This window comes from Phoenix dactylifera, chromosome 5, assembly GCF_051530095.1.
Source record: "Phoenix dactylifera cultivar Ajwa chromosome 5, Ajwa_hap1_PhDact_Kaust_v1.1, whole genome shotgun sequence".
Lineage (NCBI taxonomy): Eukaryota > Viridiplantae > Streptophyta > Magnoliopsida > Arecales > Arecaceae > Phoenix > Phoenix dactylifera.
The window spans coordinates 7,679,232-7,701,563 of NC_143194.1; the positions used below are offsets into that span (position 1 = coordinate 7,679,232).

General features: G+C 37.5%; 1 protein-coding gene across 2 annotated transcripts in view; it reads right to left on the reverse strand.

The window, feature by feature from the left end:
• Positions 1-4,251: 4,251 nt before the first annotated feature.
• The window catches only part of LOC103706190 (MADS-box transcription factor 23-like), a 41,235-nt gene continuing 23,154 nt past the window's right edge, over positions 4,252-22,332 (reverse strand). For both annotated transcript variants that reach the window (XM_088721536.2, XM_088721537.2), the window contains 7 exons: positions 14,685-14,763; positions 11,025-11,086; positions 5,148-5,247; positions 5,020-5,061; positions 4,848-4,931; positions 4,556-4,710; positions 4,252-4,472 (listed from right to left, as the gene is read on the reverse strand). In XM_088721536.2, the coding sequence (XP_088577662.1) occupies positions 4,454-4,472; positions 4,556-4,710; positions 4,848-4,931; positions 5,020-5,061; positions 5,148-5,247; positions 11,025-11,086; positions 14,685-14,763 (541 nt within the window). In that variant the 3' untranslated portion in view covers positions 4,252-4,453. The remainder of the gene's footprint in view (positions 4,473-4,555; positions 4,711-4,847; positions 4,932-5,019; positions 5,062-5,147; positions 5,248-11,024; positions 11,087-14,684; positions 14,764-22,332) is intronic.

Below are 22,332 nucleotides of genomic sequence, written 5' to 3' on the forward strand. Positions count from 1 at the left end.
GAGAGGGAGAGAGCCGGGTCCATCATCCATGGAGGATTGGAGGTTTGGAGGGTTCGACGCGATGGAGAGAGAGATGAGGGACGGAAACGCGACAGAGAGATGGCCAGATGGGTTCGGCCTGACTACCTGTTCCTGACCCCGTGACCCGTCCCATCTCATTAAATCACGCTGGATTGTGGGCTAAGCAACCTGTGGGCTGTGGAGATAGGTAGTTATTGCTTTTCTTTGGGCCAAGGCTTGGGCCACCTTGTCTGATCCAATCCGACCCATATATTAAACGGGTTAAACGGTTTAAACGGGTCAGACATCTAAAACCCGTATCCGACCCAATTAATAAACAGGTTAAACGGGTCGACCTGTTTACGACCCGAACCTGTTTAGGCCAAACCCAAACCTGTTTATGGCGGGTCGAACACGGGTCGGGTTGGCGGGTCGGGTCATATTTTGCCACCCCTACCTTGAACTATGAATGACCCCACCAAAGACCTCTAAGCCTTGTGTATTCAAGACATGTGTTGAATAGATGTCTTGCAAAAATGCTTTGAAACTAGAGTTCTGGTGGAAATTGACTGTAACTTTTTCGAGAGGTTCAAGCTTTGAGCTCCACCACTAGTTTCGGACAACCACTTGATATCCAATACTTGACATAGTTTCGAAGACAAATAAAACCAAATTTGACCTCACTCTGAATTTGAGATGGTTGGGTTTGACTATTTAGTGATGAAAACAATTTGCATAAGCATGTCTACTTAAGGTTTCTAATTGCTTGGAAAAATTAGAGTTCGATGCTTTTATCGAATAGCTAGCAGATTGTTTGTCTTGGTGCAAAATGGCATTAACCTTAGTGAATTAATTTAGCGAAGAATTGCGGAACATTATGCAATGGATATGATGACCCCATCACTATGAAAAGTTTAGGAGGTTCAAACATATTTGCAGCACTGTTATAGGAACAAGTTGGAGAAGAACTCCAACGAAAGCAAGGAATGACATTATATTGGAGTGAAGCAAGTGGTTTAATGAGCTTACAAAAATGCATTTTCTCAGATCTAGAGGATCTTCATTGCTTGTTACTAACATGGAGTTGGCTGAAGGTCCAGTTTCCCTCTTTAGCCCAACCCTCATCAATTAAAATTTTAATAAGGCCATGAAGTTGGTGTAGCTGACCTCCCTTCACTCAAATAGGAAGCTGATTTCTTGAGTCAGGCAGTCCTCAAATTGATTGTTGTTTATTACCCAACCTTCTATGAGGATTTCTACTCCCACTGCCCATGTTCAAAGAAGAGAAAGTAAAAACGATCAAACAGTTTTGATTTAAGATGTATATGAACTAGGTTAGATGATTTTGTTGTAAAAAGAGGGGACACTTAACAAGTAGGTTCTTGATTCATGGTCTCGACAATTTCAATGAGAACACCACTTGAGATGCACCAGATGAGGTCAATCTAGAGCTCATTGACTTTGAGTTGGAAAAGGATGGCCAAGATTGCGTTGTATTACTTGAATACAAATAAAACCTTCTTCCTCTTCTTCTTTCTTGGCAAAACAAGGGAGGGGGCGGCGTGGATCGTGGCTTAAATAGTAGTCCGGTGGGGTGCGGTGGCACTATTGGAGATCAATCAGTGGGCGGTGAGCATGGATGACGACGATGGGCATTCGACCAAGGAGAAAAACAAGGGAGAAGGGTAGAAACAACAAACATAGGGGATTAGCCTTGATTGGGCATTAGCCGTTCACCAGCAACCATGGCTCCGTCGGCTGGTCAGTGGAAGAACGAGGAGGGCTTAACCAAGGGTCCACTAGCAGGGAGCAGCAATGATTGTGGCTAGAAAGGGAGAAAGCAAATGAAAAAGACTGGCAACTCACGAAACAATAGAGAGGCTATACAGCGACTTCCAGCCGATTTTTTGGCGAAATCTGACCAGTAATGGATTAATAAACAAAGGGAAGGCTAGAGGAGGAGATGGGGCCTACCTTGGGCTCTGGCGGTGACTACGGCTCTGATTTCTAGTGGGCACAGTGACAAAAAACCATGGACTCCAAGGGAGAAAAGAGAGAGGAGAAGCGATGGTGGTGTAGTGCCTTGGAGGGAGGGGGAGACTACTTTATAGTGAGGTCCCTGTGGCCCTAGGACTCTGGCTCTTCTCAGAGTAGCTGGAAATAAGGAAGACTCCAACTGGGAGTCCTCCATTGCCCTCTCACACGGTCAAGCTGAGTTGAGCTGCAGCTGGGCTTCGCACCTAGCTTTGCTTAAGGTTTCCTGCTAGAGCTAAAAGAGAGGAATCACAATTTCATTCATAGTATATTTCATACTAGATAATGGTCCAACATATTTATAATACCCAAAAATATGCAAAAGACTTCTAAAAAAAAACTAATATCACCAAAACCCTAAAAGATAACAAAATACCAAAATAAGCCCAAAAACTATCAAATAACAAAATACCTAAATAAGCCTAAAGGCTATCAAATAAAATAAAATCACTTTAGCCACAATGAAACTGGCTAAACCATCCGTCTGCGGCGACTGTAGACTCAAACGATGGGTGATTTGGGGCACTGGTGTCCGCACCAAGCTGTTATAGTGTCTTATGTTATCGTGGCCAAACTAAGTTAATGACCGAGGGTGTGATACCAAATACTAATACACAGGAGTCAATTAATCAAAAATGTTTTTTTTGGGTGAGCTAGTGAAAGATTTCTTCAGAATATTAATGTTGATATGCACCTAACTGTTGACAAATCTCTCTCTCTCTCTCTCTCTCTCTCTCTCTCTCTCTTATTTGACGAAAATGTGTCGTAGCTTCTGAATATGGTAATTGTGAATGTGTGCTATTATGATTCATCTATACTAGTGTGCAATACGTGGTACCCCTTATGTTTCTATTTTTACTATTTTCATAGGACTGAAGACATAGAGTATGAGCTTTCTTGTGCAATTAAGAAAGTTTTGGATGGCCCTGAGGAAGCGAGCATAAAGTGAGAACCTTGTAAAGGATATTATTGTTGATTTGTGCTAGATAATTAAATTTGGCATTGGAAGTGAAATAAGTGCCACAATATGAGGATTTCTTGTTGATGTTTTTCTTGGTATTTTGCCTTCTCGGTGAAAAGGACGTTTGATGTTAGAAAGAGGTAATTCTTTGGAGAAGAAGTAAGGTGATATAAAAGTTATTCTTTTTGACTTACATGGCCCTTAGGTTTGCTTATTATACTATTCTATGAACTTTTTTTAGGCTATCAGCCCCCTGACAAGTTAGCCTTTTTTCTGATGTCGGTGGCCTTGCTTTGGTCTCTGCACCTTCTGATCTGCTGCATTCAAATAAATGTCCATCTAAATATGGAAGTAGACATTATGGTATCTATTTTGGTGATCTTGTACATATTGAGAACCATGAAATTCTAAAATGTGCAAAATGTATAAAAATATTGTTATTTCTGTTTTTCAATTCTTTGTAAATCTCTTTTTTCCCCTTGTAATGGTGTCTTACTCCTGTAACTATTCCAAGCTACTAAACCAAACCTATCATCTTGGCATCAATAAAATGGTAGCAGTAAACATAAGAACCATCTTGGTCTTTCTATTCGCCCCTGCATTTTAAATTTTTGGAGTAAAGTTTTTCTATTGTAATCTGACATTCAATTGCGTCTTGTATGTTACTATAGATTTCCCTCTCTAGGAGACTCTTTCTTCATTACCTCCCATACTCACATTTTATTTTTTTCTTTTCTGTATCCATGTTGTTCATCCTCCTGTCCAGTGGATTAAGTTTTGATTTTTATCAACTATTTGTGTTTGTTCGGATTGAACGTTCTGCAAAAAGAGTACAGATGTTATATGCTGCTACGTGGCATTTGCATACTTCTCATGATAATAATTTCTTTGTAGATCTACCATATTATGCTCTTTCTGATCTTATGTCTTCTCCTATTGTATCAGTCTTATTTTACTTAGTCTATTTCTGGTGACCTAGACCTGTTCCATTTTCTCTCTTCGTTGATCTTCCATCACCGAAGACTTTATATGCGAATGCTTATGCCATTAGTTCTGCATACATCGTCGTTTAGAGCTGAGGGCCCCATCTTTCTGGTGCCCCTTTCTGAGTGGCATCCTGTTTCTCTTTTGTTGACTTTCGATTGCGTAAGATTTTATATGAACCTATTTATAAATGCTTATGCCATTAATGCTTATGCTCATGAAGCTCTTGTTATGGCACCATGTTTCTTTGCTTGCCCTGTGTAGATTTGAAATCCGTTGCAATTCCCATCACATAGCTTTACAATAATTATTGGCTAGTCTGATTGTTTCACACCATTTATGAATGACTGTTGTGAGTATATCGTTCTCTTCATTGTACATCATGGGTTATCATTAGTAGCATGCTGTTGTAACCGTTATAATTACACTAATGAAGGATCACAAGGAACCACCTCTGATTTGTGCATCATCTTCTCAATGCAATTGAAGCCTGCTGCAGCAATCAGTGAAATATTCTGTGATTAGAATGGTAGTTAAAAAAATCTATGTTGTTTGACTTTTGGAAAGAAAAATTACCCGAGCGTTGGTGTTGCAGCTTGCCCCCCCTCTTTTTGCAGTTGTGGTTGGCTTAGTTCAAGATGAATGGCTACATTTGCATCCTCTGAGACATTAAAACTATAGGGAACAATTGGACCTTTATCAATTCCTTTTGTCCCCTTCATTGTGGAAACCTGAGATGCAACATTTGATGGTTAGCTTTGTTATACTACAACTTACATGATTTACCATTAGTCAGAATCCAAAAAAGATTTCATTACTGAAGTTTCACTGTGGATGTATCAAGTCTATTTGTACTCTTATTCAATACCTTCTTCTGTAATTCCATGTTTTCTTGATGAATGTGCTCTACCTTCTTGTACAGTTCCATATTTTCTTGGTGAATAAGCTTCCCCTGCAATGAATCAGTGAAATGTCATGCAGTTGATAGGCATCACTTTAAGCTTAGGATAGGAGATGATGGTAAAAACATGTTTTCCAACCTTTCGGTTTAACTCTTGAATTTCATCGATCAAAAGTTGGTCCTGTAAGAGTTAAAAGAAATACATTAAATTGCCATTGTTAGAAAGGCCATCAAGTTAACACTGAATTAGGCAAAAGTGACCAAGACCTTCTTCATTCGGACACCACGTAGGCTCATTTCTAGTTGGTTCTCTAGATTTTGTAGATCTTTGACACCTAGGTTAGAAAGCTCTTCGCCCATCAACTGCCTGCAATTATTGAAACTGGTGTTTTAATGGTACATGTGATATATGAAATAATCCTCTACATTTTTTTTCTATATTGGCTAGACCAAGGTCCACTGAACCAATACCAAAACCTATACCGGTCGGTGGACGGGTTGGTACGGTACCAATTTGGTACAGTACCGACACATGGTATGCTTGGGCGTGCCGATTTCGTACCAGCATGCTTATTTTTTTAAAATTTTCAAGTTGATTAAATTGGTAATCAATCTTGTTAAAAATTTTCAATAATTTTAAGTCTAATTTAATATTTTTTGATATTTCTATGATCCTGATTTAACCTAAATAGTGTATCATATTGTTTTAAAAGGATACAAATCATAAAATGATTATTGAGATGTTGCATGCTAGAAGAAGCAACATAAAATATTCTTAAATCAAGTAGTGAGGTAAAAAATATAAAATAATAAAATCAATTATATGTATTTAAAGTACGACATATATAACAATATCTAAAATTTTATCTAGTGACGATGTCTCTTGTAGATATCCGAATCATTAGCATAGTCAGGAGACACATCAGCCCATCCCTCCAACCAAGTGGTGTTGTAGTCTTGTATGTTCATTCCATAAGGAACATGCTTGGGTTATAAGCACTTTTGGATCTCTCGCTGAAGCTCTGGCTTTGAGAGGTGTCCTTTGCCTGATAAATTGGATGATAAAACAGCTGTGAAGGAGCCCATTCGAATAAACCAGCAGCAAAATCTGAACCGTAAGATGCTTTGGGCTACGTAGGATAGTAGTAACCGAAAGATGCCTCAGATGTACCATATCCATATTCGTATCCATATGGATCATAGACTGCCTATGGCTGTGGATAATAGGATCCAGTATATGATTCAAAATTTGATACGCTTATAGATTTTACTCTACGTATAAGATCATTTGCAATTGCGTCGTGTCCTTTTGAGTGACCTCGAAGAGCCCGTCTCCTATATGCAATTGGATCCTTACGGGCTCCACCAGATTGTGCACCATGGTCCCTATCCTTGTAGCATGCGAAACTGAGGCTCATCGGTGAATCAAAGACTCCTGCGATTGTCTTATAAACAGTGGTCTCATGTCCTCTATCTTTCTCTGGCCAGCAGATCTATGACCACCGGAACTGCCACTCTAGTCTCTGAATCTGAGTGAACTGACTCCTCTACACTTTTCATTGGGCCTGTAAGTGCTTTTTGTTTTTTTTTTTTTTGGTGTGCTAGCAAGCTGCCTTCTAACCCTTCGTGCTACTCGCTACCTACTTATCCTTCGTGCTACTCTCTGCACGCTTATCTTTTGTATTACTCTCTGCCTGCTTACCCTTATGTCACTATCTGCCTAGCTATGTTGGCAGGATGTATGTTGTTTTCCTGATCAAGTTGACCGTTTAGCGTAGTGGCCTCGTCTAAGCATCTTTTAATCATATCTCTAAAAAGATGTCTCAAATAAGGAGTTATGTAGTGACCGGCTCTCCTGTGGTTGTAGCTGATCAGCTAAAAGAAAGCGTGTAAAATTGCTCTCTGCCCATTGTCCTGCATCGACCCCAGCCTCGCTAGCTATGAAATTAGCCGATCATGGAGACGATCCTCGCTCATCAAGCTTTTGCTCTTGATGCTGGCCCACAAGCCATCCGATCATAGGATCATCCTTATCATCAATGAAAGTACTATGGATTGAATCTATGTACTTTAGCTCCACTTTCTTCTGAATGTACTTCAGTCTCAATCTCAGATTGTAGTGAACATATACAAGATCATTGAGGTACTTTTGTGTCAAACGGTTCATCTACTTGTTATGGATGAGGGCGAAGGTGGACTAATTGCGCTCACAGCCACTCAAGAAGACCGTCTAGAAAAGGATTCGAATAGCTAGCCGCTTAAATTTTTTTGTGAACAAACCAAAATGAATCCACCATTCAGCTACAAAAATATTAAAAAAAATTGTATAAAAGATAATGTCATATTAATAACCATCTAACGCCAGATAAATATTTTTCTGATATGCAAAATATTTGGATTCATACTTTTCTTACTTACAACAACTGCCGAGACTCCAAAACTGTCGGTACCCTCTCTAAATATTTTAGTTTGTAAAAAAGAACCGTATTGTAATATGTTAATAATGGAAGATATTAGTTAACTTACACATGTCATTTAAGTTAATTTAACTGTTCTAGACATAGGGCCGCAACTTTTGAATCAGGCTCCATCTTGTAAATCACATTACATAGAACGACCAAAAGTTCATCATCCAAATCGATTCCAGTTATGATGTACTGAAACCGAGGGTTCAAGTAATATGCTACAGATAGAGTTTGTTATTGTCTTAGTAATATTGTACAAATACAAGAGCAGTCTATTTCAATATTCTTGCTTACTTGCTAAATGTAAGTCCCTACCCATCTAATAGTCCCACCACCACTCAATAATGTTGATGTATTTTTGGGCATACGTCAGATCTGCCTTCTTGGTTTGAATCGTTACTCTTCATCATGTGATACAAGAAGCCCATCTTGGGTTACCTCTTGTTGTCCATGGCCCGAAGCACTTCATACAATGGTCTGATAGCCTTCACTATCGTAGTGGCCCATTGCTAGAATATTTGCCTCGTCACCAAGTCCTCGACAATGGTTCCTTCAGTGCCGACCCTCGGATATCTACTTTTCTATAATTCGGAATTGACAAATATCTGACGTAGGGCTGCTTTCTTCTCAAGAATGCTATCAAATGCAACATAGTTGGTAGCAAATTGTATGACTTCTGATCTAAAAATTTCTTCTCTTGCATATCTCCTCATCAGTGAAAGACCCATATATAATTATAAATATATCTAGTGATGGTTTGGGCTGTCTTTACTGTCTATTGTACCCTATGAATTTTCACAATATCCATCAACATAAGGTTGATACAATGTGCAGCACATGGGGTCTAGAAAATATATGGTCACCGCTTTATCAAGATCTCCTCAGCGACCTTATATTGTGGCTCATTATAAAGCACGTCATTCTCCTCTTCTACCTGGTCAATCACCTCCTCCATCAATTTGAGAATGTATGTGGCATTGTATACCTGATCAGAAGCATCAACTAACTTGTGAAAGAAATCTTCATATTACAATATGTCAAAGTTCATAATGCTCTACCTAGTAAGACCAGTCCAATCGTCACAAATCACCGCCAGTCCATATATGGGCCACTTACTCTTGCATAAGGCAATCCATTTCTCTAGCTTCTTATTATTGTCAAGAAGCTCACCGTAGATGTCCTTCGGGCCTAGATGATCTACACTAGCATCGACAACCTGCATGGCAGAAATGGTAGAGCTACAATACGTATTGTTTACCATATTGGCTAGAATGTGGCTGAAGTGAAACAAGATCCAATAGCTTGCTATCTATCCTTCTTCAGCATTGTGTCAACCCTCTGCTGCTTCAAATCTTTGCTTGGGAAGGCATATCGATCTAAATCTTGGATCACTGCTCTTGGTGGAATCTCTCTGATCACTTCTTTTTGCTACCAAACATTTCCAGCATAGCTATAATACGACTCCCGCCTCTACTGATGGCCTCTCTGACTGAGGAGGTCCTCCTGAACTCTGGATCTTCCCTGTTGCTTGCTAAATCAGAGCTCGATTCATAGTATGAGGGCTTAAATCGAGCTCTATGCCTGACCACTTGATCCTGCTGCCGCTGATCATCCAGGCTTGCCTTCGTGGCAGCTTGGATCCGTGCCTCGTCATCTAGAGCGAACGCCTCCTTTGGCTCTCTAAAGTGATAAGAAGGTGGCTCTGCCGCTCGGTCATCCACCTTCGCCTTCTTCTTGGAAATCCTCTCCTTCGCTGCTCTGAAATTAGCGAAGTAATTTTTCATCAGCTCTACCAAACCTCCTGTGGGCATTTCTGATACATAGATACGTCAGGATAACCACTAGCTAAGTGCTGCTTCAATCTGATTGCTCTTCCTCTCTTAAACTCTATGTTGTATTAGTTGCACTTCCAATGGTGCCGACCCAAGAGCATTTGCCCATGATAGCAACTAATGTCACGTTTTGGTTCTTTTTTTCTTGATGGCTCCATTCTTGAAGATTTATCAAGTACGTCAGTTTATCAATTATTTAAAAATAGTAAAATTTTGTTACGATGAAGATAATTTTTTTTACCATAGAAATACATCTAATTTATCTAATACATAATACTAATTTTTATATTATTTATTTATTTATATAATTTTTTACTTTTAAAAATATATTTAAATATCATAAATTTAGAAAAATATGTTTTCTACTTTAGAAATTACTTCTAAATTATGTAATACATACTACTAATTTTTATAAATTTTAGTATTATTTATATATTTTTAGTTATTTTTAAATTTAAAATAATTTTTAAATATAAAGATTTCAAAAAATTAATTTCAGCTTAGATTCATGTAAAACCTAATAATAGATGCTACATATATTTTTCTAGGCTCATGGGTACGCATCAAAGACTACTTATTTCTCAATTTTTTTTAAAATTTTGACCAAAGCCATTGGGCACATGATCGCATTGAAACTTAAATAAATAGATCCTAAATTTTGCTAAAGAATATCTTGTATGCCCCTAAATACGCTTCTAATTTTATATTTTTTAAAAAAGAATTATTTTTTATATTTTTTATTTTTTAATAAAAAATATATTTTTAGTTTTTAAAAATTGTATATAATCTAAAAATTAAAAATTTTCATGTCATTATGTAGATCATCTGTAGATCTATAATATATAATAAAATTAAGTCCAAATAAAAATTTTTGGCATGATCTTCCTTTATTTTGCAAATTTTGGACTTTTTTTCAAGCTCAAAAAATAAAAATAGAGGAAATGAGATAGGAGAGAAGAATAATACCTTATTTAAGCTTAGATTTTTCTTCAATCATGTTAAATTAGTGTAATTTCGTAAATTGGAAGGAATGGGAGTCATTTAGGCGTTTTAAGACTAAACGAAGTAGAGAAGGAGGTGTTGGTCCAACACCTTCTTTAAACAAAACAAGCAAAGGAGAAGGGGGGCCGGTTCTGAACTTGGTCGACTCGGTGCTAACCGGATGGTTCGCATCGAGTTCGAATGGAACCGGCCGGTTCCGAATAGTTCTGACCATTTCCAAGCCAGTTTGGTCTGGTTCAGGCATTTCCTGGCCGGTTCCAGTTGGTTTGGGGCCAGAACTGAATCCAATATTCTAGCTGACCCAATTTTCTGGCAGGTTTCAGTTGGTTCGGTACGGGCTGAATAAGTCGGTTCGGTCTGATTTGGCCGACAATGGGCTAGACAAATACACATGGTTGCATATACAAGTCATTTGTATTTCAATTTCTACTAGTGTTGCTTGATATAAGCTTGCTAGATCTTCTTTGAGATGACAAGTGTAAAGGATGCCAATTTCTAGTTCATTCTATGGTATTACACCAAGTTGGAATTGATATCTAGACATTGTTAGTACTATCTTTTAAGTATTAGGTGATTAGGTCTTAGTACATTGGAAATTTAAGTAACTTATTGCCGAAGATATATTTCCCGTCTGCCATTCCCATTTCTAGTACTACCAATCTGTTTGAATTTTAGGACATGTGATGTGCTAGTGTCATTTTAGCGTCAAATAAAAGTAATAAATACATGTTACAAGATGCTGAATAATCTAAACCACCTATGACAATATTCTTATTTTTGAGATGAATGCCTTTTGAGGAATAATGCTTAAAAACTTGTATGTTATGCAAGATAAGTGTGCATACCGATAACTTTCTTGCAAGTTATGCAGTTGCTGCCTCAAGCTTGCTGCCTCCTTTTTCCAGAACTAGTGAGTACAATGGTCAAAGTTTAGCCCATGCAACAGATTATTTAAAGTACTGGATTATTGCTTTGGAGTGAATAATATTACACTCAGCAGGTTCAGGAAAGAAACATTCAGTCAGATCACATATACTCGAAGTTTGCTGCACCAACTTTGCTTCAAACTTAGTGGAACTCAAGATTCAAAGCATCAAGGTTAAATACTTCCTAACATATATTAGATCACTTACTGCTGATGTAAACTAGGAGTTCTCGACTCGAACTTTTTGATTACTTAATCTTGTTGATGAATGTTGCGATGATCTTTGAATGTTTTGGTTCTTAAATAGTAGGTGAGCTATTCTCACACTTATGGTGCTCTGTCAATTATCTGTTGTATCACCACCCCCCAAGCCCCAGCAAATGAACCCCACAGAAAAAAATCAACACAGGCAAAAATATTGGATATGAGGACTGTCAACAGGAAGAGGGGAAGAGGGTGGAGTCTGCCTTAAAGTCCTATAAATATTCATACATTATTTGTAGGGATGTTTGTTCATTCTGCATGACTAATAAAGGGTGCAATTTCTGCATAGTTCTATGTTCATTAATATGGTATGTGGTCAATATTCAAAAATTTCAGTACCTGGTTGTTTTTCTGGTGAATATTTAAACCTTACATGATTCCTATTATAGATTCAACCATTCAAGGTTTTGATTGCTCTGCATGAAGCTTCCTAGACAATCTAAATTTCCTTAATTATATCATAGAAAAAAGTGTCAGCAAAATAGAATCTAAGCTTGTCTGCACCACCGTGCAGCAGCAGATTTCTGTCATACTTTTCTTTATTAACGGAGAGAAAAACAGCTGTTCCTAGATATAAGCAAGATCTTATTGGCAAACCAAAAAGATATAGTGAGCAAGAGAAAAAGCGATCAGATATTCAAGAATTTAGACATTTTGCCCCCAACTTGCAACTAAATCGGAAACATATTAAATCTCTTGGAGTCTCCTCATAAGACATTGCTACTCCAACCATAGGCTATGTTTGGTTGCAGAGTAAGTCAACTCAGATGAAATAGGTTTACTTGCTCCCAACCCAGAAATAGATTACTCCACCCTATAGGGTGGAATAATTTACTCCAAGTTAGTTTTAAAAGGTGGCTTTTTCAAACTTTTGAAAATTCTCGTTCTGCGCTCGAAATATATTAGTTGTCTTTCTTGTCGTTGGAAGTAAAAAGGGTTAAATGGGCCAAAGGGACCTTTATTTGATCTGATCCTTCTTTAACGCACAACCAAATGTGATAGCCACATGAGAACCTAACTCAATAGAAATGACCAGATGTATGTGAAGTTGCATGACATAGTTTGTCAAGCTTTCCTCGAACACTGTCAGCTAACTTTTCATATCCATTTGTTCATTTCTCTAAATCCTTTGCTTTGTAATTCTTCCTCCTCTTATCTGCAACCTTAAAGATGTCTCTTGTAAGTTTTCCCCTCTACCCTCTTCTTTTTCTTCCTAAAAGTGAAGTACCTTTCTTTGATTTCACAAATTTATCCTTGATCCAGAACCCAGAAGATGAATCTTCTCTAGTTGTATGATGCCCTAAATTGATTGCTCAAAAAATTTTTAAGTGAGCCTACTCAATAATTGTCAAGTTAGCCCATGGCAAGCAGGTTTAAATTAGGTTCAGCAGGTTCATCTCCCTCTTCTGATGTTTTATTTCTTAAAACTATGGTCCTGGCGAGTACCGTTCCAAGCATTATACCATATCCAAAAAACTTACTTCAAACAATTTGGTAATCTTTGATAACTGTCCAACAAACACCAAAAGCTTTTCTTGATCTATTTCAATTCTTAGTAGTCCATTTCGTAAACTAAGGTTTCAACACCTTGATGATTTTGAATGATGCTACATTCGTAAGTAACACTATCACTAAATCAATTAATCCACCTAGGACCATTTGAATTAACGGCCTAGTTTCTTGGAAGCTTGTCAAGAGAATCTTGTCCATTTGTCCATGCAAATTTCACTCGAACTCCCATAAGAAATATTCTTAGACCGCCTCTCTACATGGTAATATTATTTCCTAATGACAACACAGTAACACCTGAAGAGTTAATGCTTCAAAAGATAATTGTTTAACTCTAGTATGGAAGACAATTAGCAGTATTGACCACTAAATGGGTGATGATAATTAGGATCATGTGGGCGTAAGAAGCAATTATCAAGCTTCCCATATTTGAGTGAATTAAAAAGGATTCAGTTTGAAGCAGTTCGGATAATCAAAAAGTGAGACAACTGCATTTAAGAAGATAGAATGATTACATGCAAACATATAGCTAGTTTCGTTCACAAACCACCATGCTGCTTTCAGAACACAGAAAGTAGCTCACCAAAAATTACACAGGAATATAAAATTTATAATAAGATGAAATGGTTATAAAATGAGTATAAGTAAAACTCACAAAAGGTTTTCAGATCCAGAATTGATGCAAACAAGAAGGCAGATATATGTTGGGTTAGGTCAAATTCGGTAGGCAAATGGCTGCGCCGTAGGGAGAACTAGAACTACGTGCAAGTAATATATCATTGTCAAATCATGTTATCGTTGTCTCTTTATGTTCTTAGTGTCTAGATATTAGACTTAGTTGTGAATTAGTTTACTATTCTGCTTCGTATTTTAGGCCATGTAACTTAGCTTTTGACTGCTTTGTCTATGGAATCGTTGTAGTATTCACGTTTGACCCAATATAACCATTTGAGATAGATCTCTCGTTCAGTTCTAGGTAATTTGCTGTTTTCTCCTCTATGTTTGTAGTTTTCTATTTTCACATCAAAGATATTATCTCAAATCTCTCGATCAATTGAAAATTGATTCATAATGTTTGGTTTGACATCTTAAAGGTCTGCATGTTGTCAGATCTTGTGAAAGCTCTTATTAGTGATCAAAGTTGTTTGGGTAAAAGAGGAACAGACCGTCCATGCCAAGTTGTGACTTGTACGCAGAACTAGGTATACGAGAGTTCTCATGTGCCAAGAATATGATACTTACAAGAATGATACTTACAATAAGCTAACTCTCCATTCCATCAATTGGTCCTTCTTGAAGTTCTGAATGACGATCATCATCCATGATATTTTTTAATATTACTCTAATATCACAGAAAGATTAGTCCATTATAATGATCCAAGAATTCTACCTTGGTATGCTTTGAAAAAGTATAGTCAAATAGCATATATTTTTCTATATTATGTTTGATTTAGTAAAAGAAATGTCAAAGCCATTAAATGATTACTTAATTAATTATGATAAAATAGCCCCTTTTTCATGGTATTTTCTTAAGCTATTAATACATCAAATGAAGAGGATGCTTTAGGCTGTGAAATTTCTTAAGTATATCAATTCAAGCAGCAGGAGGAAACTCAAGCATTAGATGTATGTTCTATGATAATTGGCCATTTAGTCACTTTTAGCTTCGAAATGGTTGGAGAATAATAAAAAAGAAACTCATGTCAAATGGTTGTGAAGACTAATTGGAAAAGCATGAGCACTAGAAAAGATTATAACCGAACTATTTAGGGCATGGTATTTAAAAGTACTTGAGCTCCAAATGTACCTTAGCCTCTGAATTTGCATTCATAACGAGATGATGCTCCTCTTTGGTCTTCTTGTAGCGTTCTATAACCGACTCCACGCTGGCAGTTAAAGATTTGTAAGTCTATTACTTTAAAATCACAAGAATCAAGATAGGTAGAATAAAGAGAATCATATCCATTTACCTTCTACATCAAAATGATACAGATGAAACAAATATTAAGAAAGGAAAAGCACTATGACGTTTTATTTGCTAATACATACAAGGAACTTTTTTTTTTTTTCAAAATAATAACTTTTCGTGCAAAATTGGTGGCATAAAAGGAAAATGGGAAAAAACATGCACACTCTAGGGTATATAATGTTATATTCTACTAAATCCAATTAGAGCACAAAGATAAATCTAAATACAAGGATTTATCTTTCTATCTTTACTGGTTCATACATAGTGTTAGGCTGGTGCTCGACCAAGTCCTAGGATTGCTCTACAACTCTGAACCATACTTCCTGTTTCTGTCCAATTTTGGATACCAAGCGGGGCGGCAATTGCAACCACTCAGTTGATCCAAGACTAACTGGAACTTAGCTAATAGAATTTGACCACTTTTCTTTTCTTTTTTTCTTTTCCCCCCTTTTCCCTCTCTTTCCCTTTTCTCGCATTGGAATGTTGGATGAAAAGAGGAAGGGAAAAAGAGAGGAAGAAGAACAAACCTTGGATCCCATGTATGGTAGCATATACCCAATCATAGGCATAAAAACCTAACCAAATTTTAAAAAATCATTGTAGAAAGTAAGAAACCAAAAAACAACCACAAAACAAATGAAAAACAAAGATAAAGAAAGAACAAAGTTTTGGAGTTCTAATTTTGCATTACATTTCAATAGTGCACTGTGGGATCGAACATGGAAATTCTGGTGTCATATTGTCGAAATCCCAAACTGGTACACTGGCCCCCTTCCTGGGTACAAATTATCTAATAATTTTTAGTGCCCTTCGATATTCACATTGCCATAAATCAAATTCTTAAATCCAAGTATAGCTAATGCAAAACAAGGAACACCATATTTTCTGATAAATGTCCCTAGTACTGTGTAAAGTTTATCTTACATTAAAATTCATTTTAAAATGCCTCAAGAGACTGACACAAAAATTATTCATGTGAATACTAGATGGTAGACTAAGTGTACACCTAGCAATGTTCAATAAGCTTGGGCTTTGTGGTATCCATAGAAAGCTGACATTCAATACTCACTAACATCAATACAACTGGAATTTTTTTGATGAGACTATGTTCATTTTATACATCAAGTTGGGTTTACAACAGTCAAGTCAATCAGATTTCATATGTTCCAGTTCTGACCGGAGTGATGGAACCTTAGTTTTTGATAATGATGACTTTTTCCGTTTCAAGGTGAGCCGGATCCAAGCATAAAATTAGATTCTGCGTCTCAACACAATTTTATGAAGAATAAGTAAGAAAGAATTAAAACAGGTAACTTCAACGTATCAGCAAAATGTTATTTTTTGATAATTTTATGAATAATAAATTAGTAAGAAACTGATAATGAGTGATGTTTTAACACCTTTAGGGGAGTTGTAATGGAATCAAAAATTTACAGAACAATAACACCTTCAGACTCCCTTGCAAAAAAAAAAAAATTTAAAAAAGACACCTTCAGACTCTTTCTGATTGGCAACATAAACTTTAGTAGAAAACTAGAACCTGACCATGGGCAAAGAGTCTTTTCAACTCAAATTAATACAATTAATTATATCAAAAGTGAAGAAATAAAAATCAATTATAACTATATGGTTTTCCTCAAAAAAAATTAGCTATATAGTTCCTTCAACTAGGTGGTCTCACTATGTTATTTATGTATTTAACTGAAATGAGAGATAACAGATACACAAACACTTCTATTAGCCCTAATAGAACTTCTAGCTTCCATCACTAAGCACACGTGCGCACATGTATAGAAACACACACTTTTGTTTGCCCTAATAGAACTTCTAACTTGCATATACACACACACAAACACATTTTGCTAGCCCTAATAGAACTTCTAGCTCCCATCACTTAGTGCGCTCACACACACTAACTAAACTTCTACACACACACAAAATGAACTTCTAGCTCCCATCACTAAGCACGTGTGCGCACACACTAATTGAACTTTTAGCTCCCATCACTAAATGCGCATACACTTTTGCGAGCCTTAATAGAACTTCTAACTCCTATTATAAAGGGCGCACATACTTTTGCTAGCGCTAATAGAACTTCTAGCTCCCATCACTAAGTATCCTCTGGTGAGAGAAAATGTACATGAATATGAAGAAATGCACTTGGGTACAACCTAATACTAGCCCTAATAGAACTTCTAGCTTCTAATACATAGCGTGCGCACACACTTTTGTTAGTCTTAATAGAACTTTTAGCTCTCATCACTAAGTAACCTTTGGTAATAAAAAAATGTATATGAGTCTGAAGTAATGCACTTGGATACAACCTAAGATAACCTTACTCAGGTTCATCGTCTCTATGTACGACATCAAGGTTGACCCATAAAGGTCCAAACAACTATTGAATGGCCAATCTCCACAAACTTCCACAAAATCAAAAGCTTTCGTAGGTTGGCTACTTTCTACTATTGGTTCATCCACAACTTCAACATTGTGTTGGTTGAGATCACTAAATGCATGAAGAAGGGATACTTTAACTGGACCGAAGCTAGTGAACGAGCATTAAGGCATCAAGTGGTTGAGGCTCTGGTACTATGCCTACCTAACTTTGAAAGTCTTTCGAAGTCTCATCTGACACCTCACATTGGGATTGAAGGAGTCCTTAGCCTAGAAGGACATCCATTGTCCTCTTTTGCGAGAAACTCAATGATGTAAAGCGGTGCTACTCCATGTATAACATTGAATTCTATGTTGTGTTCTAAACTATAAAACACTAGAGACATTATCCCATCTATAGGGAGTTCATGCTTTGCTTTCAGCTATGGAGCTCTATCTGAACTCCTAAAGGATATTGAACTTCAAGCATGCTAAGTGGAGCAACTTTCTGCAAGAATTTAGCCCACAAGGCAGGAGTTGAAACAAGGTTGCCGGTGCCCTAAGCCAATAGGCTTGTCTGCTTGGTACATGTCTGTAAAATTAATTGGCTTCGATCAGGTCATAGGGCTCTATGAAAGTGGCTTTGGTAAAATATGCAAATCCAGATTTCTTCTATAAGATGGCTACTTATTCATGTCTTTGCATTCTAGGGATATCTATGCATGATCAAATCATTCATAAATCAAACACAAGAGGCCTAATTCGACATTTCAGCTGAGATATAACTGTCACTTTAGTGAAGTGCATTTCTATTGGTTGAGTATTCAAAAGGATATAAGAAAAGCTAATAAGTGTCCAATCTACCAATCAACCAACTTCAAAGTATCGATAACCAGACCATACATTCCCTTGCTAGTCTCTGAAAGGCCTTGGGAAAATCCAGGTATGAACTTTATCTTAGGGTTACCAAGAACAGAGGAGGATATGATTCCATATATATGTTGATGGATTGACTCTCCAAGATGACCCATGTCATTACCCATATGAAAGCTTTTGATGTCATATGTTGCCAAACTCTTCTTAAAAGAGTTAGCTTGTTTGCATAAGATCTGAATAACGTAGTATTCAACCATGACATCAATTTCATGAGTTATTTTTTAATGGGTCAACCGAGAATTCTAGTTTCCTAGTGTCTTCCAATCCTTGACCATGGGAAGATTGAAGTTGAAATAGAAGTTCGAAGAACCTATTATAAAGTCTTATCACACAGAAAATACAACATATAAGGACCCGTGCGAGCGTGTGTTTAGTTCCACATTTGTTATTCGCTGGATAAATCTTGGATACTTATACAGGATCAAGAAACCCAAATAATACCTTCCGGCTAGCCATTTTGGGTAAGGTCCTGGGTTGTGATAAATGGTATCGAGCGGACCCGGCTCATAACCTATGTGGACTAAGGGACACTGCAGTACGGATCCATTAGGGTTGACCACAGGCCAATAATGGTGTTGTGATTAGATTTGAATAGATTTGAACACTTAGCCTGACGAGAACGTCAGGGCTTGAACGAAGGGAGTATGTAAGGACCCGTGCGGGCGTGTGTTTAGTCCCACATTGATTATTCGCTGGGTAGATCTTGGATACTTATACAGGATCGAGGAATCCAAATAATACCTTCCGGCTAGTCATTTTGGGTGAGGTCCTGGGTTGTTACACAACACACCATCTTTCTTTCTAAGTCGAGTTTAATTGATTACAGCAGTAACATCAACCGCTCCCTTGGAAGTCCTGATAGGACTAGCACCCTAGCAATCAATAGCTTTAGCCCCAATGCAGAAATCCATTAGGACTTGTCTCAAAGGGGCAAATTTTCTTGCGGCATATCTAGTAAGTGCAAGAGAAAGTCTGAAAGAAGATAGCAAAAATATTAATAAGACTGGCCAACTAGAACATCAAAAGAATCCAATATAAGCCTGGCGACAAAGTCCTCATCTATAATAGGCTTGAAGGAGACCCACTTGGGCCACGTGGTAATATCTTAGACGCTTTAGCACCATTTTGAGTGGGAGACAAGGATCTACACTCAGCCCACCTTCATTAATGTTGCTAATCTCGTATGCTAGTTTGAAGGATGGTCGATTGTTGATAACGTTAGAGACTTGCAACTCATGGCTCCAACACGGCAAAAGAATCAGAAAATCAAGGCCATCCTTGATCATGAAATTGTGCTGACAAGGAAGAGGACCTACTAAAAATTTTAGTAAAGTGGAAAGAGGCACTTGAATTTGGAAGGTAAGCTGAAGATTGTAATGTATAAGCCTAGACCTCTATGAGAAATTCCAAGCCCTTCGTTCATAGGAAACGAACTCCTTCACGCAGGAAAGCTAATACAGTTTAGGCCCAGTCCAGAAACTAGAAGAGACCTAGAGGAGGTCATATAGTGCATTATTAGAACCATTCTGATAGCATGAAGACCACCATTAGAATAAAGAACGCTAGCGAAGTCTTTAAGAAGACCACAAGAAGTTTGTGTCCAAGCCCAAAATTTGCCTCATCCAATGGAAGCCAAGGTATTGCTCAAAAAAGAGGGCCTCTGCTAGAGCATCATTCAAGGAAGCAGAAGGAGTTTACCATGATCCAATGGTATGATGTTCATCATCAGAACCATCTAATGGCAACATGACTATTACCCATATTGTTCCAACTATTATTAGGTCACCATCTGAAGGGTTTTCCTTCAAAAAGCTTTATTTTGATGACTTTGCTTAGTAGTGATTATACGAGTTTATTTTTGTGTTTAACTTGGACTTCAAGGATACCTGGTCATCCATATCCCTTGTATGGGTCCCAGAGCCTCCAGTGTACCTCATATTTTCATTGATCAATGAAGTTTGCTTTTGTTTAGCAAAAAAAAAAAATGAAGTTTGCTTTTTCCTGAGTGCACTTGAGCTCATGCTTGCTATAAAATATTTCTGCATCTTGGATTTTGTGCAAGCTAGTTGGTGAAGTCCTTTATGAATTTTGCTATAAAATATTACTGAATTTTGTGAAGCAGTGGCGAAGCTGGTTGGTGAAGTCCTTTATGAAGGCATGCTAGAGCAGTGTCAGTTGGCGGAGTCCATGGTGGTGGGGCCTTGGTGATCTTCTAGCTATTCTTAGGTGCTTTGGTTCCTTTGATAAGCCTTTAGTTTTTGAAGTTATTTTGCTCCTAGTATTATTTTAATTTTTGCTTGGAAGTTTAAAATCATTGCTTAGATAATTTAGCCTTCCACTACGTCACTCTGAAGCTAGTGTTATGCTCCCAACCTACTTTAATGTAGCATGGCAATGAAAGCCAGAAGATGGGACATGACTCTTACCAAAGTCCTCTATTTAATAAATTGAGACCTATGAATATCATGGCCAAGCCCATAGAAGGCGCAGAAGGGTTGTGGTTGCACAAAAGAAAGGGATGTTATGTTGGGCAATGCTGACCTAACTAGATCTCTCCTAAGATGAGATTGACTAATGAACTGAGTTAACACATTTCATTAGATAGAAGTCATCTTTAGTTGATCTTTATTGTCATGCATAATTGAAAAAAGGATAATATCGCATGAACCTGAGTGAGGGCAAACATGAGATTAAACTGAATGGAGATAGAACTAATTACGGATGCCATCAAAGAAGCAGTAGTGGCTAGTGTGTTATTTTGGGTTACATTGCTTGAAGATAGAAAATAAGCTCAAGTTCTAAACATAATGAGGGTCAATTGGTCTCTATCCTAAATAGGTATTTAGGATTTAAATCAAAGATCAATCTTTAAAAACAAGTATGATGAACATGATAAATAACGAGCAATTGAAGATTTTATTAAAACCTATAGTGACATATAAAATCAGTACTATGGATTGCAGGAGCGCCGCTTGTTAGCTTTTTCTAAATCAACCTTACTATTTGCTTTGATAGGAAAAACTGGTGGATAACTAGCATTTCATAGAAAAGCAATACTTTTAGTGAACCTGGGCATTTATAGGTCTTAGTGTCCATTAGACTAATTAGACCATTAGGACTCATGAGTATTTTAAGATTTGACTATTTAACTCAACTATGTAATATGACATAGAATACTAATGGGAACAAATTATGTGTTTGATGGTTCCTAGATGAAATTTAAAGCATATAATGATAAATAATAACGTTCTTGATTGTATCTAATAGCATGACTCTGACTAGGACTAGGTCTACATTGTCGGTAAGTCATGAGTAATGTGTGGCAAGGTCGTATACGATGATGAAAATTTGGTACTATATCATCTCTTTCTTGTGAGATTCACTAAACTAATGTATTGTGGTTAGTTTTGTCATATCTCTCTCATCTGAATTTTTGTTGAGGTGATTAAGGAAGCTTTGAAAAGATAGCTTAATGCTAGTTAAAATGAAAGCTGATGGGAAAAATATTGGCCACCTCGATCTCGTGCCAGACCACCTCTTTGACCTCAGACATAAATCAAGAAGAATGATTTCGACCCCGACCGAAGAGCTGACCAACTGAGGAGCCCCCAGCCGAAGAGACGATCAGTCGAAGAGCTACCGGCCGAGAAGCCAGTCAGCCGAGAAGAACAATCAGCACATGTTGACAAGGACTGATAGTTCTAACAACTGATAGCTTTGGCAGCCCGCAATCGTGGTAGCAACACGGTTGTGCCCAACCAACGCTGCATGTCGCCCACATAGATTGGCTCCTACACCACGGTCGTACTACCAGTCATTTTTTCGCCATCAGTGCACGCCACATCAACCCAGATAATGACAAAACGGGCTCCCCTATATAAAGAGGTAGCTCGGGGGACCTTAAGAGGTAGGTAATTTACTATTCATAGAGAACGCTACTCTGCTGAAATTTCTCTCTTTCACATTGTTACCTCTCTATTCTGACTTAGGTATTGGAGGGTCTCCTATCCAAAACTCTCTAGCAAGCAAACTTTTTGAATGCTACCTTTGGAGGAGATCCACTTTTCCACACCTCGATCAACCTGCTTAGCTCACCCTCAGTCAACCTCAAGGTCATTCGAGTTGCACTCTAACCTTCGTCCCAAATTCAGTGGCAATAGAATGGCGCTAGAGAAAG